The sequence below is a fragment of the Catharus ustulatus genome, chromosome 2 (assembly GCF_009819885.2).
Source record: "Catharus ustulatus isolate bCatUst1 chromosome 2, bCatUst1.pri.v2, whole genome shotgun sequence".
NCBI lineage: Eukaryota > Metazoa > Chordata > Aves > Passeriformes > Turdidae > Catharus > Catharus ustulatus.
Window position 1 is genome coordinate 16,633,219 of NC_046222.1, and position 23,968 is coordinate 16,657,186.

Below are 23,968 nucleotides of genomic sequence, written 5' to 3' on the forward strand. Positions count from 1 at the left end.
ACTTGTCTCATTGGTTTATAAAAGCTCACAAGCACTGCACTACAAATGAAAGAAATGATGTGGCCTTATGTTCAAATTTTCTTTATTTGGCTCCTCTTCATCCAGGAAATACAAAAAACAAGACAGTAGAGCATGTAACTTTAGATAAAAAATAATTAAGGAACAAACATGACACAGACAATAATTGTAAAAATATAAAATACACTGCTTTGATTGACTGGAGTTACTTTCAAATCTGAACTAAACTGCAGCTGCTGTGGTCAAAAATACTTCTGTAAATTTATTTCAAAAGTTTTGTTCAAAACCTACTTTTAAAAAGAAAAAAATATCTCAAAACACCTTAAAATCCCCATGAATTCCCATTTTCTGTTCAGAAAGGAAGCAAAGTATAAATAAAAACTACTAAAAAGCCTGCCTCCCCCCACCACTCCCCCCGCAAAAAAAGGTACCAGAGTGTGTTTTTAATGGATCAGATTTTTTTTTAATTAGAAAAAGTGAAATGTACAAATAAATAATTCATATTGTTCCTACAGTAGTGCAGCAAACATCACCCCTCACATCCTCAGTAACACAAGCAGACACACAAAATTTTCTACCAGACTCTGGAGAGGCCACTGCTCTAGAGCCAGCAAAATATTTGTTCTGAACACTGAGTCAGTGCTAAGTTTTAAACCTCCATTATTGATTTTTCAGCTTACCTCAGTAAACAAATGACATAAAAAGCACAACCCAAATGCTGTGCACTCTGGTAAGATGGAGTGTTTCAGATGCACAGGTGCTCATCAAAGCCAAAAGAAAAGGGAATACTGTTAGTGGTCCTGACACAATGGCAAACGTTCAGACGGAAGGCAGACTGAGAAACACCTTAAATGCCAGCACTCATCAGAACAAAAAAACACCAGGGGACCCCCCTGCAGCCCTCCAATCTGTCTATCCTGTCAGTAAAATGGGTCACTAAGGTACACTCTGAGGCAGGTTTGCTTTTAGCAATCTTTGCCCTGTGGGGCAGGTGCAGAGCCCTGCAAAGGTGCTCAGAGGCTTTCATGGTTTAACCCCAGCCCGCAACTGAAGCACCACACAGCTGCTTGCAGAGCCCCCCAGGAGGGAAGGGAGAGTCAGAATGGGAGCCTCATACTAACTTCTGTAAAAAAAATAACTCTGTCCCAACCAACACAAGCACAGAGGCAGAGGGCACCTGGAGCCTTCAACCTCTCACAAAGATGAGGAGCTGCAGAGCAATGCCCAGGAGTGCATGCTCATCCTGAGCAGCCTGCTGCTGCCCAGCAAGAGGGGGTCAAGCACCTGGAACTTGTGGGAAGACTGGAAATGGCCAGATCAGTAGGCTTGGGCTGGCAGTGATGAGCATCTTGGGATGGAGGGAGAGGAACTCCAATCCATCCGGGGACAGGAGCAGAATTAGGTTCCAGCTCCTAAGAATAGTGCAGTGTCTTTATCTGCTATCAAAAGCATGACAAACCAGTAAACTCTCTGTAAGAACTGATATCACTGCAGCCACAGCGTGGGCTCAGCATGTGACACCCCACTCAATGGAATAATGGCTTTTGGCCAGATAAGTGATGTATCACGATAAAAATGGATGAAGACAGGAAAGACTACTCTGCCCACTGCCTAAGATGAGCACAAAAACTATTTATGAAATCCATGCCTTTTAATAGCTCAGCAAGGAGTAGGACAGGGTATTAACAGAAAGGAAAGATGGATAAGACGATGCCCCCAATACTGGCCTTTGTTACCATCTCTTCCTCACTCATATATTTATCATCACAAACATCCCTAAAAACCCCAGAAAATACAGAAGAAAACATTCTAGGATTAGAAAGAAGTCAAATAAAGTAAGTAACTTATATATTATACAAATTACTTACAATTCTTCCTTCCAAACTGTGGCTGCTACTGCCGTTATGTAGCCACCTGCTTGGAGACCTATTGCTCTTCCCCAATAATTCTGGCAAATCCTGTGTGGTTTGAGTCCTATGATTTTGAGTCCAGCAGGTCTTTCCAGACAGAGAAAAAGGAGTTGGAACAGTTGGATAAGAGAAGAAAAGCCAGAGGACAGGAAGAGAGCGATGAACTCTCAGAGTTGCTTCAAGTGGAATTGCAGACAGATATTGGAAAAAATTAAATCCCTCTTTACTGCAAGAACAATCGGGCACTGGAAGAGAGTCTGCAGAGCTTCTATCCATGGACACTTTTCAAACTCAGCTGGAAGAAGACAAATACGTTCTGTCCAGCAGCAGTGCCAAGAGTGGCATGGGCAAAGAAGGTTTTGTCTGACAAAGTCTCCTCCTTTGCAGAGCAGCAGACCAAGTGGTCCCTCCAGTCCTGCATTTTAAGGGCCTAGACCAGACAACAAATGTTGTGTTAGTCATTTCAGTGATCATCTCAGCTCAGATAGGGCTGTGTATATGATGTCTTCTTCTTTTTTAGCTGCTTCTTTCCAGTCAGTCAAGGCGCTATGGGTAATGTTGACTTCAGGCTGCTGGCTTCTAATGATCTGGTAGATGGATGAAAATCCTCAAGGATCCTAGAAAACACAAAAAACCCCAAGAAAGGATGAGTTGTCACCATTGTGTTTCTGTCTCAGGTTTTGCTTAGCAGTGTAGTTGCTGTTGGGATAGGAGGAAGAGAAATGCACAGTGGGGAAAGAGGGGAGCAACAAACTCACCCTTTGGTGAAAAACTTCCCTGCATTTTTAATTCTGGAAATCACACACGGTGTGGAATTCAGAATATGACGTAAGGAATATACAAAACCCTGGAAGGATTTGTAAACTGTGAAAAGTAAACCAACTTTCTTCACGGGCAATAGTACACCTATAATTAATTAACACACATATATAGAGTATGTAAGTAATTTGATATTTCAATATATCTTTTGTATGTTTGAGATTCAGTTTGCAAATCTATCTTTACATGGCTTTGAAGACAATAATAAAATATATGGCATCTTTACTTGTAGAGGAGTAGGAAAGAGGTTCCTCATCTAATAAACCTGCATTCAGACAAAGTATTTTGTGAAGTATTTTGGAATTGAGTACAGTAAATTCACAAATACAAGCCGCACTGAGTATAAGCCGCATGGCTGGGTGTTGGCAAACATTTCAGTTTTTGTCCATAAATAAGCCGCACCCGAGTATAAGCCGCTCTGTGTTTGCAGCGAGGACTCGCATGCAACAAAGTTGCCAAATACTAACAGAATCACGGCAGGGCGGGGTTTACTGGCTCGGCTCGGGCCATGAGGGCTCGGGGCTGCCGACAGGGCTGGGTGGCCCAGTTCGGTGTTGCCGCTCGGCGGGCCCGCTCGGGGCCGGCCGCCGCCACCGCTGGGCTCGGTCACCCCGGCCTGGTGCTGCCCCACGGCGGCAGGGGGGGCACAGAGCCCGCCGGCACCTGGGGCGGCGATGGGAGCCGGGGACGGAGCCTGCCTGCTCCTGCGGCGGCGGCACGCGGGGACCGGAGCCCCCCGAGCTGCAGGGCCAAGCGGAGAGAGCTGTCCCTGCCTCCCCCGAGCCGCGGGGACAAGCAGGAGAGAGCTGTCCCTGCTTTCCCCGAGCCGTGGGGCCAAGCCTAAAGAGCTGTCCCTGCCTCCTCCGAGCCGCGGGGACAAGCAGGAGAGAGCTGTCCCTGCCTCCTCCGGGCCGCGGGGCCAGCAGAAAAGAGCTGTCCCTGCCTCCTCCGAGCCGCGGGGCCAAGCAGGAGAGAGCTGCCCCGCCTTCCCCACCCCCCGTGCTGTCTGCACAGAGCAGCTCCACCTGCCATGCAACAGAGTATCAATTTGTAACAACCGCGTAAATGCAGGGTTTTACTGGCAGGAGCTCGACTTTGCAGTTTGCACTGACTTGGTTTGCACTCCCAGGGTTGAAAATGTCAGAAAATTATTCACATATTGGCTGCACTTGAATATTAGCCGCTTTCATGGTATGAGAGCAAAATTTTGGTCAAAACAGTGCGGCTTGTATTCGTGAAATTACTGTATATAAATAATTCTTGCCAAGGAAGTGAATGAGAAATTGAAACAGTGAGGCAACTATTCATGTATTATAGGAATGCTATTTGTTCTCTCTTTCAGCTGCCAGCCTGGATTTTATTTTCTGGTTATGTACAAAGCCCTATTGTTGCAATGAAAAGTAGAAGAAAAGACTGGAAAATTACTTTATAATAAAATATGAGAACAAATATGATGCACAGGATAGAAATTGTACTAGTCACATATACTAAAAGATTCCCTGTTCACGAAGAAAGGGCTTTGTGTTTAGTAGCATAGATTTCAGTGCCTTCCCTTTAGATGTGCAGGACGAGACGTTTCATATGTTCATCCTGTTGGTGGCAAAACTGGATTTATTTCATCCTTCCAGACAAAAACCCCAGCCATGGCTCAGGAGACCAGTGACCTTTCCCTCCTTCCTCCTCTGCCACTCCTATTTCCCTGTTCTTCTAAATAGAAAGCAGGATAAGGAGCATGCTTTTCCCAGCAAAACATGCTAGGGAAACAAACAAAACATCAGCCATCCCTGTCCTTCACAATGAAAAAGTAGCACTAAAGCATGGAAGCATGCCCAACCTCCCTGTATGTATGACCAGAGGGTACTGCCAGGCACATTTCTGGGAACAGAAAATTAGGTGGAACTACTAGGGAAAAGGACCTGTCTGCGTGATTATACTCAGAAAACATCTTTGCTTCAGTTGCAAAATATTTATGTCTGCAGGAAACCTGATGGGCAGCCTGACAGCAGAATTATCCTTTCACTGACATTTTGTTATGAAGGTTGTTTGGTTTTTCAATTCCTCCCCTCAGCAGCTCTGTTAAGGTCTGTTTGTCTGTACTGTTTTTAGACTGTGGCATTTTGGGTTTTGGGATTTTTGTTTGGTTGGTTAGCTTGGGTTTGGGTTTTTTTTTGGTTTAGTATTAAGAAGGGCAAAGGCATGAGGCTGTTGTATATTCACTGTATGTTTTTTCTATTTGGCAGGAATTCAAAATAGGACAAATATAAGTAATTTCACGATTATAAGCCGCACCATTTTGACGAAAATTTTTCTCCCACCGCGGAAATGCGGCTTACACTCAGGAGCGGCTAATATGTGAAAAATTTTCTGAAATTTCCAACCCCGGAAGTGCCAGCCAGGGTGCCAAGACAAGCATCTGCCAGTAAAACCCGGCATTACGCGATTGTTACAAATTGGTTACTGTGTTGCGCGGCGGGTGCAGGTGGGCTCTGTGCTGGTAGTGCTGGGGGGGAGGGAGGCGGGGCTTCTGTGCTGCCATCCCTGCGGCTCGAGGGGGAGGTGGGGGCTCTGTGCTGCCATCCCTGTGGCCCGTGGGGGAAGTGGGGGGCTCCCGCCCCCTCCTGCCGCTGCCGCCGTGGGTGCTGGCAGGCTCCATCCCCGCCTGCCACGGCGGGGCAGCACCAGGCTGGGGCGAGTGAGCCTGGTGGCAGCGGTGGCCGGTCCCAAGCAGTCCTGCCGAGCGGTCCCACCGAGCTGGGCCACCCGGCCCTGTCGGCAGCCCCAAGTGGGCCGAGCCTGCACACCCCGAGCCGAGCCAGTAATCCCCCTGATCCTGTTACTATTTGGTAACTTTGTTGCACGCGGGTCCTCGCTGCGAACAACAGAGCGGTTTATAATCAGGTGCAGCTTATTTTTGGACAAAGAACGAAATGTTGTCAACACCCGGAGATGTGGCTTCTAGTCCGTGTGGCTATAAGTAATCGTGAAATTACTGTAATCTTCTACTCCCATTAAAGCCACACTTGAGAGGAAACCAAGGCTACTCTAAAATGAGCCTCACTAGCTGGGATGTGTCCGCCAGAAACCCATTCCTCTGTGAGCAGAGCATGTGTGTTATATCCATCTGCCTCATTAAACAAGAACCTATATCCTGAATTTGTCATCGGAAAGTCTGGTATTTAGTGGTCTTCTCTGGAAATACTATTCTGAAAATTCTCCTAAAACCAAGCTGCTACTATATTGTTCTCATCTACCATGTCTCTAGCTAGTAAGAAAACCAGATGTCAAAGTAAACACAGAAGAAACATTCCAAGTTGTAAGACAAAATAACAATTTCTGAAATTTTTAAGCTAGAGCTTAGAAACAGAGCCTTCCCCAAACTGAATACAGACTAGAGAATACTGCTATAATGACTCTTCCAGAATTAATTACTGTCGTTACTATAAACAAAGCAATGAAGTACAGTAGTTTCACGAATACAAGCCGCACGGATTATAAGCCGCACTTCCGGTGCCTCAACAATGTTGCTGTCTTTGTCAATAGATGAGCCGCACCCCGAATATTAGCCGCACTTTCGTTCGTCGCGAGAATCCGTGCGCAGCTTTCACAAATTGGCCAATTAGTAACAGGATCGCGGCATAGAGGGCTTTACTGGCTCGGGGCGGGGCCAGGAAGGCTCGGCCCGCTCATGGTTGCTGACGGGGCCGGCCGGGTGGTGCTGCAGCCGCCGCCGGGCTCACTGGCCCCCCTCTCCCATCAGCACCGCCTCGCCGCTGCGTTTACGTACTCGCCCTGCCGGCGGGCCAGCCACTGCCGCCGCTGGCAGGCATGCCGGCCGCCTCGCCGCTGCGCTGTTTACGTACTCGCCCTGCCGGCGGACCAGCCACTGCCACCGCTGGCAGGCATGCCGGCCGCCTCGCCGCTGCGCTGTTTACGTACTCGCCCTGCCGGCGGGCCAGCCACTGCCGCCACTGGCAGGCATGCCGGCCGCCTCGCCGCTGCGTTGTTTACGTACTCGCCCTGCCGGCGGACCAGCCACTGCCGCCGCTGGCAGGCATACCGGCCGCCTCGCCGCTGCGCTGTTTACGTACTCGCCCTGCCGGCGGGCCAGCCACTGCCGCCGCCGCCGGGCTCGCTGGCCCCCCTCTCCCGTCAGCACCGCCCCGCTGCCGCGTTCCCTAGCCCTGCCGGCGGGCTGCCGCCGCCCGGCTTGCCGGCCGCGCCTCGCCGCGTTCCCTAGCCCTGCCCGCCGCCGCCCGGCTCACCGGCCGCGCCGTGCCACGTTCCCTAGCCCTGCCGGCGGGCTGCCGCCGCCGCCGCCCGGCTCGCCGGCCGCGCCGCGTTCCCTAGCCCTGTCGGCGGGCTGCCGCCACCGGGTTCGCCGGCCGCCCCCTCCCGTCTGCACCGCCGCCGCTTTTCCTCGCCCTGGCCGGCACTGCAGGCCCCCGCACCGCCGGGCTCCCTCATGCTGCTGGCCCCGATTCTGCTGGGCTTCCCCCGCTGCCAGGCAGCCCCACCCGCCGGCCTTCCTGCTTCTGCCATGCTCCCCTGCACTGCTAGCCCCAGTTCTCCCAGGCTCCCCCGCCCTACTGACCCGGCTCTGCCGCCCCCCTGCCCCGCCCTGCTGGCTCAGGCTCTGCCGCCCGCCCCCCACACTGCTGGCCCCGCCTCTGCCAGGCTTTCCCACCTCTGCCGGGGCCGGCCGGGCTCCAGCTTGGTTTGGGGCTGCCGCGGGCTCTCACTTCCGTGTTGGCAGCTTTTAGAATTTTGTTAATGTATTAGCCACCCCGGAATATTGGCCGCACTTCCGGGTTTCCACCAAAATTTTGGTCAAATTGGTGCGGCTTGTATTCGTGAAATTACTGTACTTGTTCTTATAAAGTTTCCCAAAAACTGGAATTCCTGCACAATACTTATCTCCCAGCCTTCCAGGACATACTTGGCCACCAAAATTTGGGTTTCTCAAACCCACATACAATAGTTGATCAGCCAAGCTGCTATTTTGCACTTACCAGACCTGATTCTATGCTATTTGTAGTAACTATCAAATTCAAAAGGTAGCAACCAGGGAATCTGAAATTCCTCTTCAGGGTATTAAGTGATCTCCAGCTTGTAGCAAAGAGGTATTTTGAACTTGTTTTGGAGTACTTGTCTAACATATTAAGGACATTGAGGTTCAGCATTTTTTGGAACACAGACAGCTGGTTGTGTTCAGACACAAACAGAATCATAGAATCATTAAGGATGGAAAAGACATCCAAGGTCATCAAGTCCAACCTTTGAACACCACCTTGCCAAGTAAACATAGAACTAAGAGGCAAAGGCAATGTTTACTATGGGAACCCAAGACATCCCTCTGGCTTCCCTGGACCACTCGAGACCCAGGCAGGGGGCTCAGGAACCTTGGCACAGTGCCCAGAAACGCTGTGCCTTTGATTTCTCTCCCTGGGAAAAATTACCACCATTACATGAAAAATTGCAAGTCACAAAAAATAAGTAGAGTATAAGTTAGATTATTATAAGGTGAAAAAGTAGTTTTTTAAGATTGTTTATAATAAGGGTCTGGGGTCAAGATGGAGGAATTTGGGTGTGTTCTGTCCTTCTTTCTCCTTCTTCCTAGTATCCACCTTTTAGGTGATGTTGGCATTTTTAGATTGGTTTAGAGCAGAACCAGACTGTACAATATAAGTGATAGGTATTGGAAGATAATTGTAAATAATGTTTATGTAGTTTATAGTATAAAAAATAATGCCATCCCAGGGGTGGGCAGTATGCCTGGGTTGACTAGCTGGAAGGACTGTGGCTGGTCAGGGAAAGAACTTTTAGATTAGATAAAATAAACCACCTCTGGAAACAACAGAAGACATCTCCTGACTCTCTGGTGCTCGGGTTGGAACACAGAGACTCTAAAACATACACAGGTGGTCGGCTCAGGTTCCAGAGACACCACCGACCATAGTTTACATCTGAGTTCCAAAAAGTCTCCACTTGAAGGAGAACCTGAATGTCTTGATTTACAAACAGGAAAAACACATTTTTCTTCTGGTTCTTTCTACAGAATGGAATTTTTGTTCTGGCCTAGTCTCTTCTTCTATGACTCTTCAAGTTTTCTTCTTGCAGGCTAACTTATTCTGTTATGTTTTCTTATTTATTCAATATCATATCTACTCAATTAGAAACCCCATTTTTCCCCTTGTCACAGTTTGAATACTTCTGAAGCTTTCCACATGGCAAAACCTGTAAAAGCTACCCAAGAGAGATCAAAATACCAATTTTTAAAAATAAAACCAACCAACCAAAACAACCCCAACCATTCTGGCCTCAATATGCATTTGTGAAGTAGTCCTCCCTTACAGGTTACCACAAGCCTCCAGAAAAAATGTATGCGTGGAATTTTATCCCCCTGCAGACTGATACATCCTGAGAATTAACTATAAAGCTTTTTAATTGGCCAGGTTGAAATATGAGTATCCTGCAAGCCATGAAATAAGCAAGTGATGCTGTGGAAAGCATTCAAGTGAAGACACATAAATGACAGGTAAGTCACAGGAATTTATTCAGGCTTGTAGCCTTTATTTTGCTTCTGCCCAGGCACTTGGCTTCTTAACTGGACTGATTTATTTCAGTGTAGTCTGTACCTAAGTTCTATTAGTTGAGTAAGGAATGAAGGGATTTAACTTTTTATCAGATGAGCAGCACCAAGAAACTTCATGGGAGAATTTATGCCTGGTGATTCTTTGCAGCCTGCTGATTGCACTTACATCGAGTGACAGGGACAGCTGGGTTTGCACAGCTGGGTTTGCCTGCTTGCTTGGTAGAGGATGAGATGCGAGTTTTCCAAAGCTTGTGTGTCAGCACCTGCCACAAAGGCTGCTCAGTTTGATTCCAAACAAGTCACTAATCCACAAATGTTGGGACATTTTCAGGGAGAACCAAAACTCTGGAGCTGGTACACAAGGCAAATGCCTGAAGGATGGGACATCAACTTTCAGCCCCAGATACCTGATTCCCAAGTATCTACCATGAAGAGGAACAAAAATAAAAGCAAAGCAAAACTTAACCATACTCTCTGAAGCAAAAGCACTTGGAAGAAACTTTGTCAGAGAAGGCTCCCCAGCCACCGAGATGAAAAGCTACTCTTTTATTTAAAAACTGAGCATCTTGGCAAGCCTGCAAAACTGTACTTGTTATCTAGTGCAGAATGAAAAGAAGCACTGAAGCCTCAGACAGACCTTGGTATTATCAAGCCAGTGCTATTAGCTCCCTATTGTGCTGTTACAAACAGCATGTCCAAAAATATGTGTGTAGGCGCTGCATCTCATTTCACCCAGCCTGAGAACGACAGAGGACAAAACCAGAAAAGGGCTTTCTGCAAGATAGTTCTGCCTTTTATGACCAACTACAACCAAAGCTAAAAAAAACATAAACATATTTTACAGATGATCAAGGGAAAAACAAGTCACCACAAAACCAGGGTAAGAAGTTTTGGGGATTTCTTCATCACAATACTTATGGAGTGGTAACACACTGTGAATATAGTGTTAAAAATTACCATAGCTCCACAGATATTCTTAGTAGTCTAAGGATAGCCAGGAAAGTGCCACATACATGGAATGTTATACAAGATGAACTGTAAGTAACCCTTAGCCAGCAGCAGAAGAGAGCATCCTGGGAGAGAAAAAAAAAATCAGATGGTGATCAAACTGCACCACCACTGAAGTTTTACAGCAAACTAATTAATGATGCCTTTAGGGAAGCAGATGTAAATTAGAAAGAGAGACTACACATTTTGCTAAGATGGTCACTGTAAGAAGGAATACGATCAGCTGCTCAAAATTACTCTGAGTAAAGTAATGCTGCCTTTATTCAAAACTGATCCAGGTCAATGCATTACATTTTTGAAACCCAAAATCAAAGAGCAACTGAAAAGATGTAGACTATGGCTGATAAAAACTAGACTACACTGAATGAACAGAGACTTAATGACTTACAACCTCACTGCAGAAGTCACATTCTGGTATCAGCATTAATCAAAACCCACAAAAAGCCAGAAGGAACACAAACAATTGATGCCATTCAAATCCTGCTTTTCTTGACAAACTTTAACCCAACAAACACTCTCTACTAAATGCTGCTCATCTAATTTATGCCCTCTCTCCCACAGAACAGGGATTTATGTTAAGTCTTGACCTTGTGACATGTTGGCATACATGTGGGACCAGGAATCTTGATGTCTTCCCAGGTAGCAGGACATGAGAGCCCACTTCTCTTGGAGACACAGAGGGACTTCATGCTTCCTTTTAGCTAAGGAAAAAGAGGCACAGTGCTTTCAGTTGAAACTAATGCTTTTCTGTGTCTTACGTTTTCCTTACAAGGCCGGGGAGGGGGATCTGTTCAGTTTCTCAAGTAACTTGTAGGCTCAGTTGTTGTGCACCACAGCGGTGTCTCTGCAGCAAGAAATCATGTCTTACATGACCCATATCATGGCACAAGGATACATGAAGTGGCCTGGGGGTGGTGTGGGATGTAAGAAACCTACTGTTACTGCCTGCTAGGGATGGCCCTGTTACAAACTACCACTGAACCCACATAAGGGCATTGCCCATGGAACCACTAATATCTACAGGCCAGAGTGTCTTAGGTTGCAAGATAAGATGTGACCAAAAGTATGCATTCTATCACCATCTGCTGAAACCAGGTGGGGCAGTGATCCTTACCTCCATGGGAGATATGATCTGCTAATGGGCCATCTGTTAAAATCAGGTGGGGCAGTCATCTTTATCTTTTCCACAACACATCCTTCCTCCAGGAAGATAGTCTGATAATGGGACATTAAGTTCCACTGTGTGACTATAAAATTACATCATTCCATTGTGAGATGCTCCACCCAGGGGGAGAAGCCAAATATTTCCTACCTAGATAAAAACTGAGATTAGGAACACCAAAGCAACCTTTTTTCCATTGGATTCCAGAGGGAAAACAGACCCTTCCACATCATCACTGGACCTTTGGAGGAAAAGTGCACCCTTCTACAGCACTGCTTCAACTGAATCACATCTGTCACTCCAGGAGAACTGCAACCACCATTTAATGGGACTGCTACCAACACCCTGCCTGAGGGGGTGTCAGGTTGTATTCTGACTCTGTCAGTGTTTTGGGTTTGTTCTTTGTAATACTGTATTTCTATTTTAATTTTCTAGTAAAGAACTGTTATTCCTAATTCCCAAATCTTTGCCTGAGAGCCCTTTAATTTCAAAATTATAATGATTTGGTGGGAGGGGGTTTACATTCTCAATTTCAAAGAGAGGCTCTTGCCTTTCTTAGCAGACACCTGTCCTGCAAACTAGGACACAGAGTCATGCCAGGACATGTTAACATCCTCAGCCCACTCTAAACTTGAACAGCCTGGTCTTGTCAAGCTGTGTTTCACTGAGTGACACTGGTCCAGCTTCAGGCCCCAGTGCAGACACAGCATCCTAGTGTGGTTCTCATCTGCCATGCAATGAAGGGGCTTCAAAACAATGCAAGGCAGCACCTGTGCTTTTTGGCACTCTCTTTTCCTGGTTGATCTCAGATCTGTCTATGGGGGGATCCCAAAGCTCTATCAGATCACCTCCATCTCAAGGTCTCTCCTTCAAGGTATGCTTTGTACAAGCTCATTTGTGTTTGGAATGGTTGTTCTAGAATAAAGATACATATTTCTTGTGAGCATTTAATATTTTTCTTCTGATCCTTTAAAAAGTTGTATTTGCACTTTAACTTCCAGGTTGGTCTGAAAATTCAACAAGAAATTTTATCTTCTGAATTTTTTATAGAATCAATGGAAGTCTCACTTATATTTTACAATTAAGACATTATATCTGGGGTGTGAGAACTGTTCAATTCTCCTTCTTCTCAGTGAAGATTTTTGTTTCTCTGGCAATAGTAGATTCATTTGGTCAAACCCTCTTAATAGTAGATGCGGTGAATCTAAGTTCACAATAGACGGATGTGATACTCCTTGAAACCTTTCTTTATATCATATTATTGTTCTGAAACAGGTATCTTAATAGCCAGGAACTGAGCTGGTGTTTCTAAATATATTAGTGGAATTTAAAGCCAGACATGGAATTTGGATTTACAGTAATTTCACGAATACAAGCCGCAGCAATTTGACAAAAATTTTGGTGGAAACCCGGAAGTGCGGCTAATAGTCGGGTGCGGCTAATATATTAATAATTTTCTGACATTTACAACCCCAGACGTGCCAGCTAGAGTGCCGAGCCAAGCACCGGCCAGTAAAAGCCGGCATTTCGCAATTGTTACAGTGTTACCGTGTTGCCCTGGCTCCCTGCAGGCAGCACGGGGGGCGGGGAGAGAGGCGGGGAGAGCTCTCTTCTTCCCTCCTCTGTCGCAGCCCAGGGGAGGAGGGGGGGGGGGCGCCGCCATTGCCGCGGCCCGGGGAGGACGCGGGGGGGCCGCGCCGCCATTGCCGCGGCCTGGGGAGCCGACGGGGGGGGGGCGCCGCCATTGCCGCGGCTCCGGGAGCCGACGGGAGCCCTGCGCAGCCATTGCCGCGGCCCGGGGAGGGGGGGGGAAGTGCGCGCCGCCATTGCCGCATCTCGGGGAGCCGGCGGGAGCCCCGCACCGCCATTGCCGCGGCCCGGGGGGGGGGCGGGGTGCTTTGTCCGCGCCCGCCGCTGGCGCCACAGGCGCGGGAAAGCTCCATCCCCGCCCGCCGCCGCTGCCGTAGGAGCGGGGGAAGCTCCATCCCTGCCTGCCACCGCGGGGCAGCGCCGACCCGGGGTGACCGAGCCCAGTGGCAGCGGCGGCCGGCCCCGAGCGGCAGCACCGGGCTGGGCCACCTGGCCCCGTCAGCGGCCCCTAGCGGGCCGAGCCTGCACAGCCTTAGCTCAGCCAGTAAACCCCGCCCTCCCGCGGTTCTGTTACTAATTGCACGCGGGTCCTCGCTGCGAACGACAGAGCGGCTTATATTCGTGTGCGGCTTATCTATGGACAAAAACCGAAATATTTGCCAACACCCAGAGATGCGGCTTATACTCAGTGCGGCTTGTATTCGTGAATTTACTGTAGTTAAACCACAGTGAAACTACCAACGACCATCAAATTTCTGTGATTTCTGAAGCTTATGGTGTCTTCCCCTCCGACTTTTTCTGTTCATTATATTACTACTAATTAAGACTAGAGAATTGAATTGATCCATGACCAGGTTATTACACACTCAGAGACATTACAATTACTTCAACTGTTCCTTAATTCACCATTAGGAAGTACATTCATGTGCCAAATTTGAGCACACTTCTTCATCATATTACCCTGTTTGTCTTAAAAAATAAAAAGATGGTGCTGTCACCAGTAGAAAATGCTTCCCCTGAGGAGACATCACTCTGCATGAGTGCGTTTCTCTCCAATATCTACTTCACCTGCCAAAAATTATCTGAGCATACCACACTTTGTAGGTTTCCAGGAAAATGTGAAAGATAAGTGAATCACTTCTGCTGATATTGCTACTTCAAAGCAAACCAAGAGCAGCATGTCCTGCTATGCTTGGATCCTTCCCTCACAATTTTCAGCCTTGGATTGTCCCTTGGCAGTGGGAAAACAGCTCTGAAACTTACATGCAACTGAGGCAACCTCTAAAAACTGTAAACATATTGCTATTATTATTTGTTATTGTTAACTTGTCCAATATGACACTCATACCTCCAGTGGTATCCCAACAAAGTCTTATTCTTCTCTGAAGATGATCAGACCTTATTATGGGCTCTAGGAAAACCATGTTTCCACACATCGGTGACTCACCACTTCAACTCCTCCTGCATGGGATCATCCTCCGGAACATCACAATCAGAACTACGATAACCATGACGATTACTAGAGGCACTGCAATAATCACCGGCCAAAGCAAAGATGATCCCTCTTCTGTGAAAACAAAACAACAAAGCACCCACAGCAAATTAATCTAGCTTATTGAGAAAAAAAAGCAAAACAAGCCAAGAGGATGTCTGATTAATGACAGCAGTTCCTCTGATATAGTATTGTGAAGGCAAATGAAAGCAGCACTTGCTCAAAAGAGAGAATAAACTTATGTATCTTCAAAAATAAACTACTTGTCCACAGAAAATGTGAAGAAAAGATGTGCTCATGGCAAAGAACACTGCCATTCCCATACCTGATACAGTGGTTGGCATACTTCATACAAGTCTTAACACTTTCAGAAGAGTTTTTTTGTTTGCCCAGAATTTTATTATTTTTTACTTTTAAGCACTTAATACTGTTGAAAAGGCAACATTAATTTTAAGAAAAAAAGACAGGCTATGTTTTTCTGCCTGCAAATAGCTCTATCCAACAGCTGAACGTTTATGTTCCTCCCTGATTAGACATTAGCCACTTCATTTGACTGCTATTAATAAAAATGCTATACAGAGGCTCATTTCACTGACATTAGCTGGAAAATTGTATGACTTGAAACTTATTTGACTCAAGCCATACCTATTATGTCTTTTAACAAAGATACGTTGAACTGTTCATTTGAACTTCTTGTCCTCCAGAAGACAAGATTGTTAAAACAAGTTGTTAGCTGATTTTTTATCCACTTAGCAAGAAATAACAACAGTCTTAGTCTTCTGCTTTCTGAGATACACATTTTCTTTTTAAATGACCAAAACAAAAGAATATTGAAGACAGGAGAAAAATATTAATATGCTCTTTCAGAATTGTAATGTAATTCAGAATTAAGAACTAAATTTCTTTTGAATGTTTAGAGAGCAGATATTAAAAATCAGATCCTGCTCTTTACTATAGCAATCACTTCTTGAGAATGCAATTTCAGAATTAGCCCACAGCTACAAGCTGTTTTTCCTATCTTGCTAATTTACAAGTGGTTTCAATTTAAGGCTTTGGATATAGAGACGTGAATTTTAAATCACCCAAGTCAATGCTCCTGTATGCACTAAGAATGGTACTTCAGCTTTTAATGTTTCTGTTCCTTATCTGCAGAAACAGGATCAAAGTCTTTCCAGTAGAACAGAATGTTGGAAGAAAAAATAAAATTAACATTACAAGATGCTCATATGATACATTAACGCACCTAAGATTTCCATATAAACCAAATGTAAGAATCTTCAACTGACGCCCTCCCTGTATGCCTGAAAGTATTATTCCTCCCTGACTACTTTGGCAGTGGACACGTGCCTTAGCAAAGAAACAGTGAAATGAAATAATAATATACTAGAAAACATGCAGTAAGTTGAACGGAAAGATTTGATTCAGAGACAGTTAGTTATGAATTTCAAAATTTCTGAGTTCATCAAGCAACTCATAGAGTTTCTACTCATCTTTCTACTCACAGATATCAGCTGACATATTTATTTTCAGACTGTTAAAAAAAGTTATGAACGCCTAAGTAGAAAGTTATGTTCAATTTGAAGCAAAATGCATGGTGCCTGTAAACCCCATATCTCCCTAGCTGATTAGTCTGGCTTTTTTTTCCCTCTTGGATAGGAGTCCAATATGTAAGGACTTCAAAGACAACAATGGATGCAAATAGGATTTCCTGACATATACACATCTCACTCCCTCCTCTTCCCAGAAAAGTCCTATCCAAATATGCTATTGCAAGACATTGAAACCAAGAGAAAGCTAACAAGTTGCTTGTACTGCTCACCTACCTCCTTTTATTTTCACAGGCAATTCAACTGTTTCATTTGTGTTGCTTACTCTGCAGGTCAAATCCCGTGCACTGATGCTCTGAATGTTGTAGATTTCCAGTCTGCTGGTGATGGACACAATCCCATTTTTGTGTTTGACTGTCTCCTCTGTAGGAGTAGAATTGAACAGGTTGTTCCAGGTGATGGTGGGCTCTGGGAGGCCATGAGCATTACAGGTGACTATGAAACGATCTTCAGAACTTTCGTGATGGACAGATGCATTGAGACCTTCCAACATACAAATGAGACAAGTCATCACCACAGTGAGCACCTGGTCACGCAGTAGTTGCAGCCTAACCATTACAAAGCAAAGCATACTGGATTCACACTGAGCCCAATGGCAAGGAATGCAAGAAGAGTTCCTTGGGTCAGGTCCCCAGCATGACTCAATACTCCTTCCCCCACACTGAAGTTATATACTGTTGTAATAAATCATATGAAACTATTTTCTTCATGTGGCAAAAGCCAATTCTTTATTCACATAATGCATTTTTATAAAATTTTTACAGATTTCGTATTTAATTGGTTATTAGTTTTCTTACTGCTTCATTTATTGTTCAGAAGGTGATTTTGCATGTACGTGCTAAGGTTCAAGCGTTTACATTTTTCCTTAGTGGGTTCTCATGGGACAAACCTTACTGTTTACACATGTGCACTTGTTTTGCACCCAGGAACAGGCTGTTAAAAAACTTTTAACATGGTGTTAAACACAGGGTTTAATAGGTTTTAACACCCTTTAAATACGGTGTTAAAAAACTTTTCATACTAAGATTGTTTCACATGTGAACTTGCAAACTGCACTTAGAAGAAATGACAAGCTAGCTTTAATTTAGCAGAGTAGGCCTGATTTGTGAGGACTTTCTTTTATAATTTCTTTACCTGCCTATAATAATGTACCCCAAAGATTTCACTCAATCTGAAATCCAAGTATTAAAATATTCTGTTAAGCAAAATAATTTCTTGGTCCTATCTGCTAATTCCCTACCAATGGTAGGATTTGGCAGAGCAGCTCACAGCACTGGGTTTGTACCTTGCACCAAATGGAAACTACAATGGGCGATGTTGGTTTGTCCAAGTTCCATCTGGGACTGATCAAGGACTTACAAAGATTCTACTCCTTGCTTTTCAGCTGCTACTCAAGAAATAACAAGTAAGAGCCAAAACATCAACAACAGTCTTGAATAAGACCCACAGAGTTTTGCTCTAGTAGTAGTGCTCTGTTTCTACATCATGTTCCACCAAGGGATGTTCCTATCACTGCAGTTCTTGAATCTGCTCAAGGAAATACTGTAATACCTCTTATTTCACTAGAGACATATTCCTGCAGAGAACCTCACCAAAAACACTCAGGGAGATACTTCCTGAATAGGAGCCGTCAGGGAAAACATTGAAGAGACACTTGTAACGTCCTGAATCATCCATTCTACTGTCCCAAAAGGTTATGCTTGTCTCGTTGAGTTCCAAACTTGTGAAATTCATTCTGTCTTTATAGGGCTCGTGAATCTTTAATCCGTTTGCTATACTGTATGTAGCTATATTTTCATTCGATTCTTCTGACTCCTTTTGCCATGTCACTTGCAAAACCTCCTTGGGCTCCGTCAGGGCACATCTCAGAGTCGCATTTTTACCCATCCTCACTTCTGTGTATCCAGCCTGTGGAACCACTGCAATGACAGTAAATAGTTAATGAAATGGGCAGATATCAGACATATTCAGAAGCTTAATGTTGATTCTAAGGCCTGGATTACTGACAGACTCAACTCCTTCAGTTACATACTGTTTCTATGGCTTTCCCCTACAAAAGAGTGCATCTCCTGCATACTCCTAGAAATCAATGAAGTTATATTGATTTACAGTAATTTCACGAATACAAGCCGCACCATTTTGACTTAGATTTTGCTCTCAAACTGGAAATGCGGCTAATATTCAGGAGCAGCTAATATGTGAATAATTTTCTGACATTTACAACCCCAGAAGTGCCAGCCAGGGTGCCGAGCCGAGCGCCTGCCAGTAAAACCCAGGATTTCGCAATTGTTACAAATTGGATACTCTGTTGCACAGCGGGTGGGGCCAGCACAGCGCCGGCAGCATGGGGGGAGGGAGGCAGGGGAGTTCCCTACTTCAGGCAGGGGAGAGGCTGTGCTGACATCCCCACGGCTCGGGCAGGAGGCGGGGGGCTCTGCCCCCGCTCTCTGCCGCGGCGGCGGGAGCAGGGGGCGCTCCGTGCTCGCCCGCCGCCGCTGCGCCGGGACCGGGGCGTGTGCTCTGCGCTCGCCCGCCGCGGGAGCAAGGCGTGCTCCATGCTCACCTGCCGCCACTGTGGCGGGAGTGGGCCGCGCTCCGTGCTTGCCTGTCGCCGCCGCGCCGGGACCGGGGCATGTGCTCCGCGCTCGCCCGCCGCAGGAGCAAGGCGTGCTCCGTGCCCGCCCGCCGCCGCCGTGTCGGGAGCGGGGTCGGGGCGAGCGACCCCAGAGGCGGCGGCCAGCCCCGAGAGGCCCTGCTGAGCGGCTCCACCGAGCTGGGCCACCTGGCCCCGTCAGCAGCCCCCAGTGGGCCGAGCCTGCACAGCCTTAGTTGAGCCAGTAAACCCCCCGCCATGCCGCAGTTCTGTTAGTATTTGGCAACTTTGTTGCACGCGGGTCCTCGCTGCGAATGACAGAGTGGCTTATATTCGGGTGTGGCTTATTTATGGACAAAGAACGAAATATTTGCCAACACCCAGAGATGCGGCTTATACTCAGTGCAGCTTGTATTCGTGAAATCACTGTACATTGGCTGAGGCTTTAGTTTTCTTCTAAGCTGTTTAAAAGACAAAAAGACTTATCTATTTCTGTACCCATATCTGCAGAGTTCCCTCTTAAAATAGCTCATGACTTCCTATGCTCAGCAAATACTCAGTTTTTTATTCCCTAAGAGCTAGACGAGGTTTGTACAAGAGAAGTACACACCACGCCATTATCAGAGAAGTAAACAACAAAACGCCTTTAAAAGGCGTTTTTAACTGTAGTTTCAGAGTTCATGGTGCATCTGAGATGAAGGGAAGGAAATTCTTTAGGAATGCCCCACTCTTGGAAGCTGTCAACTCCGGTTAACAATGGGGTCCAGTGTCACTGTAGATATGGGATGCCTCTTGTCCCTCCCATCTCTAAATGCTGCTCCAGGAGGTTTTGTGTCTCTGTCTCGGCTATGTAAATTAAACAGCACCAGCAATCTGTATTTCACCTATTTTTGTCTTTTACTCTGTTGAAGCCTCAGAAATCTGAAACCAGTTCGCCAAACAATTTCAAGATTTCAGAAAATTCAACTTACCATTTGCCTTTCCAAGCCCAGAATATGCCAAACACAAAACCAGAACTTCTAAAGTCATTTTGGAAGAAAAAATCTGCTTCCCCTAAAGAAAGACAAGGTAAGATGACAGATCATCTTCTGGTGATATTGTACGTTCAGGGTGCAAAAACTAAGAGAAGATTTCTCATGTGAAAAAGAGTGTCATTCTGGGGTCAGACAGCAAAGCTTGACAAGTCTTATTGCCCTGTTTCCTATAATGGAATTGCAGACCTGCCTGGAACTGAAGCTGGTATTACATTTAAGTGGAAATGTTATTTTGCAAAAAAAATGCCTCTGTAACACACTCTACCCACTGCCAAGATTTTTTGGCCAATTCCTGCAAAACTAGCTGATGCATTTTGGGACCATTTTCTGTCAAGAATGTAGCCAAAGCCCAATCTTTTAAAGATTTTCACTACATGCAGAAAAAAAAAAGAGACTATCAACTGAAAAGCATTTTCTCTACTACACAGGTTAAAAAAGAGGTCTGGTAAACAAACAAACAAATAAATAAGTAAGAGGATGAAAAAAGTATTTAAAAACAAATTGCCAGCAAACTTGCATACACGCTGCATATACCCACAACCAAGAACCGGTTAAATTTTTAACATACTATGCTAAAACAATTCCTGATGTAACTCTCCAGTTACCAAGAACGAATAGAGGCCAAGTCATTATGTGCAGAAACAAGAACCCATCAGCAACGAGCCCAATGAAAAAAGTTTGTGTAGTCAGATATTTGAGCACAACTATAAGAAATTCAAATAGATATTCCTACAACATGCAGAAATCAAGGGCCAGCATAGCAAGCAGAAACTACCGTGTCACAGAATTGTTTATAAAGCACTGTACCACACCTGCAGGCAAGCAGAGTTTGCTTCACTACTTTAGTACCCGTTGAACCCCTTAATGCCCCATTGCACACAGCCGGGGTAGCTACAAGAATGCACACCATGAGGAAGGAGCCTATACCGTGTAGCTGTAACACAGCAGCTATAGCGGGAACAGAAAAAAGAAGTACCTTTAGGTTTTACAACCCTAAATCCCCTAAATCACGGGTGCTGCAGCGGGTGGGGAAACAAAACACCAAAACGAATTGAAGAAGAAGAAAAAAAAGATTAAAAAAAAAAAAAAAAGGCGTTAGAGACTGGGCCAAGTAAAGCTCAAATAAGCTCAAATCCTCTACTTGCCTTCCCCAAACCGCACCTCTCAGGGCTCCTGAGGCACGGGCTGTGCCCCTCATGGACAAACCGCTCCCCTCCACTTTCTGCAAACTGCCTCCAAGTTCTCAAAAACTTCGACCCTCCTGACCTGGAGCACCCTCCCAGCTAGGAAAGAAGGAGGAAGGAGAGGCGAGCCTCGGGCACATCCTCCCGTCCGTCCTCCCGTCCGTCCGTCCATCCGTCCGTCCGTGCCCCGGCGGATCCCGCCCCGGCGGCGCGGTCCGGCACTGCTCACCTCCGCCCGAAACCCTCCTCAGACCTGCCGGAGCCTCCGGGGAAGGCGGCGAGAGGGATGGCTGCTCTCGGCCGAGTACATGGACGTAGGGAGGAAGATGGAATGAAAGCCTGAGAAGCGGAAACTCTCCCACGCAGCTCCCAGCCGCTTATCCCAGAGAGGAAGATGGGAGGATCCCGTACAGCAGTGAGCCTCACCCATCCAGAGTTCCTTTTCCTCAAGGGAAACACTCCTCTAACAGATTATTTTAGCTATATCTCTTTAACTATATTATATGATTGGGAGCGCTCTTTTGTTTTCCGGTTGGGTGGGGAGGAAAAGGGGTAGTGATACTCTATTCTTTTTATGTTAGGTTAGGATCTTCCACTGGTAAAATAACAACACATAAACTTATCAGATCAACCATTTGCCGATCTGATTATTTAGAAACATCATTCTTAGGACATTCAGTGCCTGCTGTTTCTTCAAATGCTTTCATACACATGTGCACGCTCATACACTATTCATACCAGTTGCAATGTTTATCCTGCTCTAGAAGGTCTCCTGTTTTAAACCATCATCACTCACAGGAAAAAGCAAAGCAAACACCACGATTTCAACCCCCTGACAAAATTAATTAACAAAGATGCCCACATAAACCCAGAAACTCATTATTGTTTAAGACAGAGATGTGTGGGAATATTTGGAACAATGCCACTAAACTGTCTTAAGATAGAAGGTGATGTTTGCAGCTTTCCTGGGTCATCCCGGGCTCACCATGTGTTAACCTTACCTGTCCTGCTGCTCTCGGTGCACAAAGGAGTGCCTTTTGACCTGGAAAAATAGAAAGCTTCTGATCCTAATGGATCTAGCCTAGCTTGTAGCTGGGATCTGGAGGTCAGGGCAGTATCTCTTCCAGATGGGACTTGAACACACCTTCCTCACCACTGTGCTTGATTTAGTGCAGCTTTTTCCCCTACCAACTAACTTACCAAAGCCCCTTGGCTTCTCAACAAAATTTCAACATTACCACTATCTTTATTTCTACATTTTTTTCTATCTCCTAGGATTGATCATTACATCTTAAATCACTTAAATTTCCCTCTGCCAGCCTTTTCCTTTTTGTTCTTTCTAAAACATGCCAGCAAATAACCCACCAGTTGTTTGAGACTGATGTACCTACAAGCTTCACACTTTTTGTTTTAATGAGAAAATGTGCTAACAAGTTTCTTGTGGTCACATGCTCTCACTGTAGCTGAGGGGATTTTAGAGGGAAGTCCAGAGAACTGCCTACTGCACAGCTTAAAACAAATTTATCCAGAAGTGAACTGTACCGGCAAAGAAACAAAAGGAGGGAAATCCCAGTGAAATCTTCCATTTCTTATTTCATGAAAATAATAGGGGGATTTGAGCGATATATTACAGTAACTCACATCTACTGAGGTGGAAAATGTCTGTATTTAGATAAATGTTATTACTTCTTCAGTGGGCTGGAGAAACCTAGAGAAGAAAGAAGGAAATGATAAAAGGATCTGGAAAACAAGAAGGCTGCTTCTTTAGAAGAGAGGGCGTAAATTAGAGTTGAGCAGGGGAAGAATGGTACTGAAGCAGTAGGCAAAGACCAGAGGTAACCTCAGAGGCAAATGAAAAATATTCCAGATAAACCAGGTTGGAAGATTCAAAATATTTTTATATTTACAGGAAAACAAGGCACAAAAATCCACTTCTGCCTTATTCTGTGTTGTAATATCAACTGATTTTTTTACAGGAACCTGGCTCAGCTCAGCAATCTTTGCCGAGTTTTACAAGGTATGTTACCTTCTCTGGAGCTGGTGGTAGCCAAGGTGACATGGACTCTCTGGTATGATAAATCCTTTGAAGTTAGTGAGAAAGAGAGTAAGTAGAGAGCTCTTGTCTTAAAATCCAGAGAGGTCTTTGTTAATTTTATTTTATTTATTTAGCTGTAATACACCATGCATGCTGGTGGAAGGAGAAATTTAAAATGTATTCTGTCACGAATCAGGTCTATCCTTTATTCTTTCCTCTGCCTTCTGGGTGGACACATTCCACTACTAATACAATTCTTCCTTCTTCCCTTGATTTCTGGACTATTGACCTCTTACAAGCAGAGCCATTTGAGCCACTAGCCAGTGAAACTGTACAGGTTTAAGGCAAATATATAATACAAGTATGATCCAAGTTGCTATTATTTAACAGCAAAAAGGAAAAAAATAAAAAGGGTTACTGGAGTCAGTGACACAGATTCCAGTAAAACCAAACACAGTCAGTTTTACAGGATGTGCTGCCTGCTGGAGGTTTATACCAGAACACCTGTTCTCCTGATTCAACTCCCTTATGACTCTGCTCACATCAATTAGTGTATCATCATGCTTTAGTCATCATGCTCAGGCAGTGCATCTTCAAGTCACAAATGCTCAAATGGGTCTACTAGAAGGTCTAAACTCATCCAGAGGATCTGTCACCAGCTGTCATTTTGCTGGTGATTCAACTATGGGATCATAAACCACATCTCTCTCTCAAGCTTACTTCTACAGAACAAGCACAGGTTAAATTGTTTAAAGTTTAAGATCCTGCCAATTTCTCCTACGCAAACTGCACAAGTACTCCCAGCAGAAAAAGTTAGCCTTGTGAGTGGAGATAAAAACAACAAAAAAATTTCTGGAGTTCATTCCAGTGTCAATTTATCAGTGCACAAAGGCATGAGTGGGTTGAAATTGGAAGAAAGTGACC

General features: G+C 45.4%; 1 protein-coding gene across 3 annotated transcripts; it reads right to left on the reverse strand.

Moving 5' to 3' along the window:
- Positions 1 to 458: 458 nt before the first annotated feature.
- Positions 459 to 21,524, reverse strand: LOC116993188 (OX-2 membrane glycoprotein-like). 3 transcript variants are annotated; one of them, XM_033053555.2, is made up of 6 exons: positions 21,239 to 21,523; positions 19,763 to 19,844; positions 17,791 to 18,117; positions 16,415 to 16,681; positions 14,547 to 14,666; positions 459 to 2,545 (listed from the first exon to the last, which is right to left on the reverse strand). In XM_033053555.2, exons 2-5 carry the CDS (start codon positions 19,818 to 19,820, stop codon positions 14,551 to 14,553), a joined length of 768 nt encoding a protein of 255 aa, XP_032909446.1. In that variant the 5' UTR covers positions 19,821 to 19,844; positions 21,239 to 21,523; the 3' UTR covers positions 459 to 2,545; positions 14,547 to 14,550. The 3 variants fall into 3 exon arrangements, with proteins under 3 accessions (XP_032909446.1, XP_032909448.1, XP_032909447.1); XM_033053557.1 differs by lacking the exon at positions 459 to 2,545 and adding an exon at positions 9,705 to 10,412 and having other exon boundaries at positions 21,239 to 21,524; XM_033053556.1 differs by lacking the exon at positions 459 to 2,545 and adding an exon at positions 10,471 to 11,048 and having other exon boundaries at positions 21,239 to 21,524.
- Positions 21,525 to 23,968: the final 2,444 nt, after the last annotated feature.

Bases quoted from the DNA above. Each gene is read 5' to 3' on its own strand.
- LOC116993188 (XM_033053555.2), bottom strand. From the start codon at position 19,820: ATGACTTTAGAAGTTCTGGTTTTGTGTTTGGCATATTCTGGGCTTGGA. The intron at 18,118-19,762 runs GTAAGTTGAATT...CTGTCATTGCAG, and splicing joins TGGGCTTGGAAAGGCAAATG to TGGTTCCACAGGCTGGATAC. The intron at 16,682-17,790 runs GTGAGGTTCTCT...GTATGTTGGAAG, and splicing joins TATCTCCCTGAGTGTTTTTG to GTCTCAATGCATCTGTCCAT.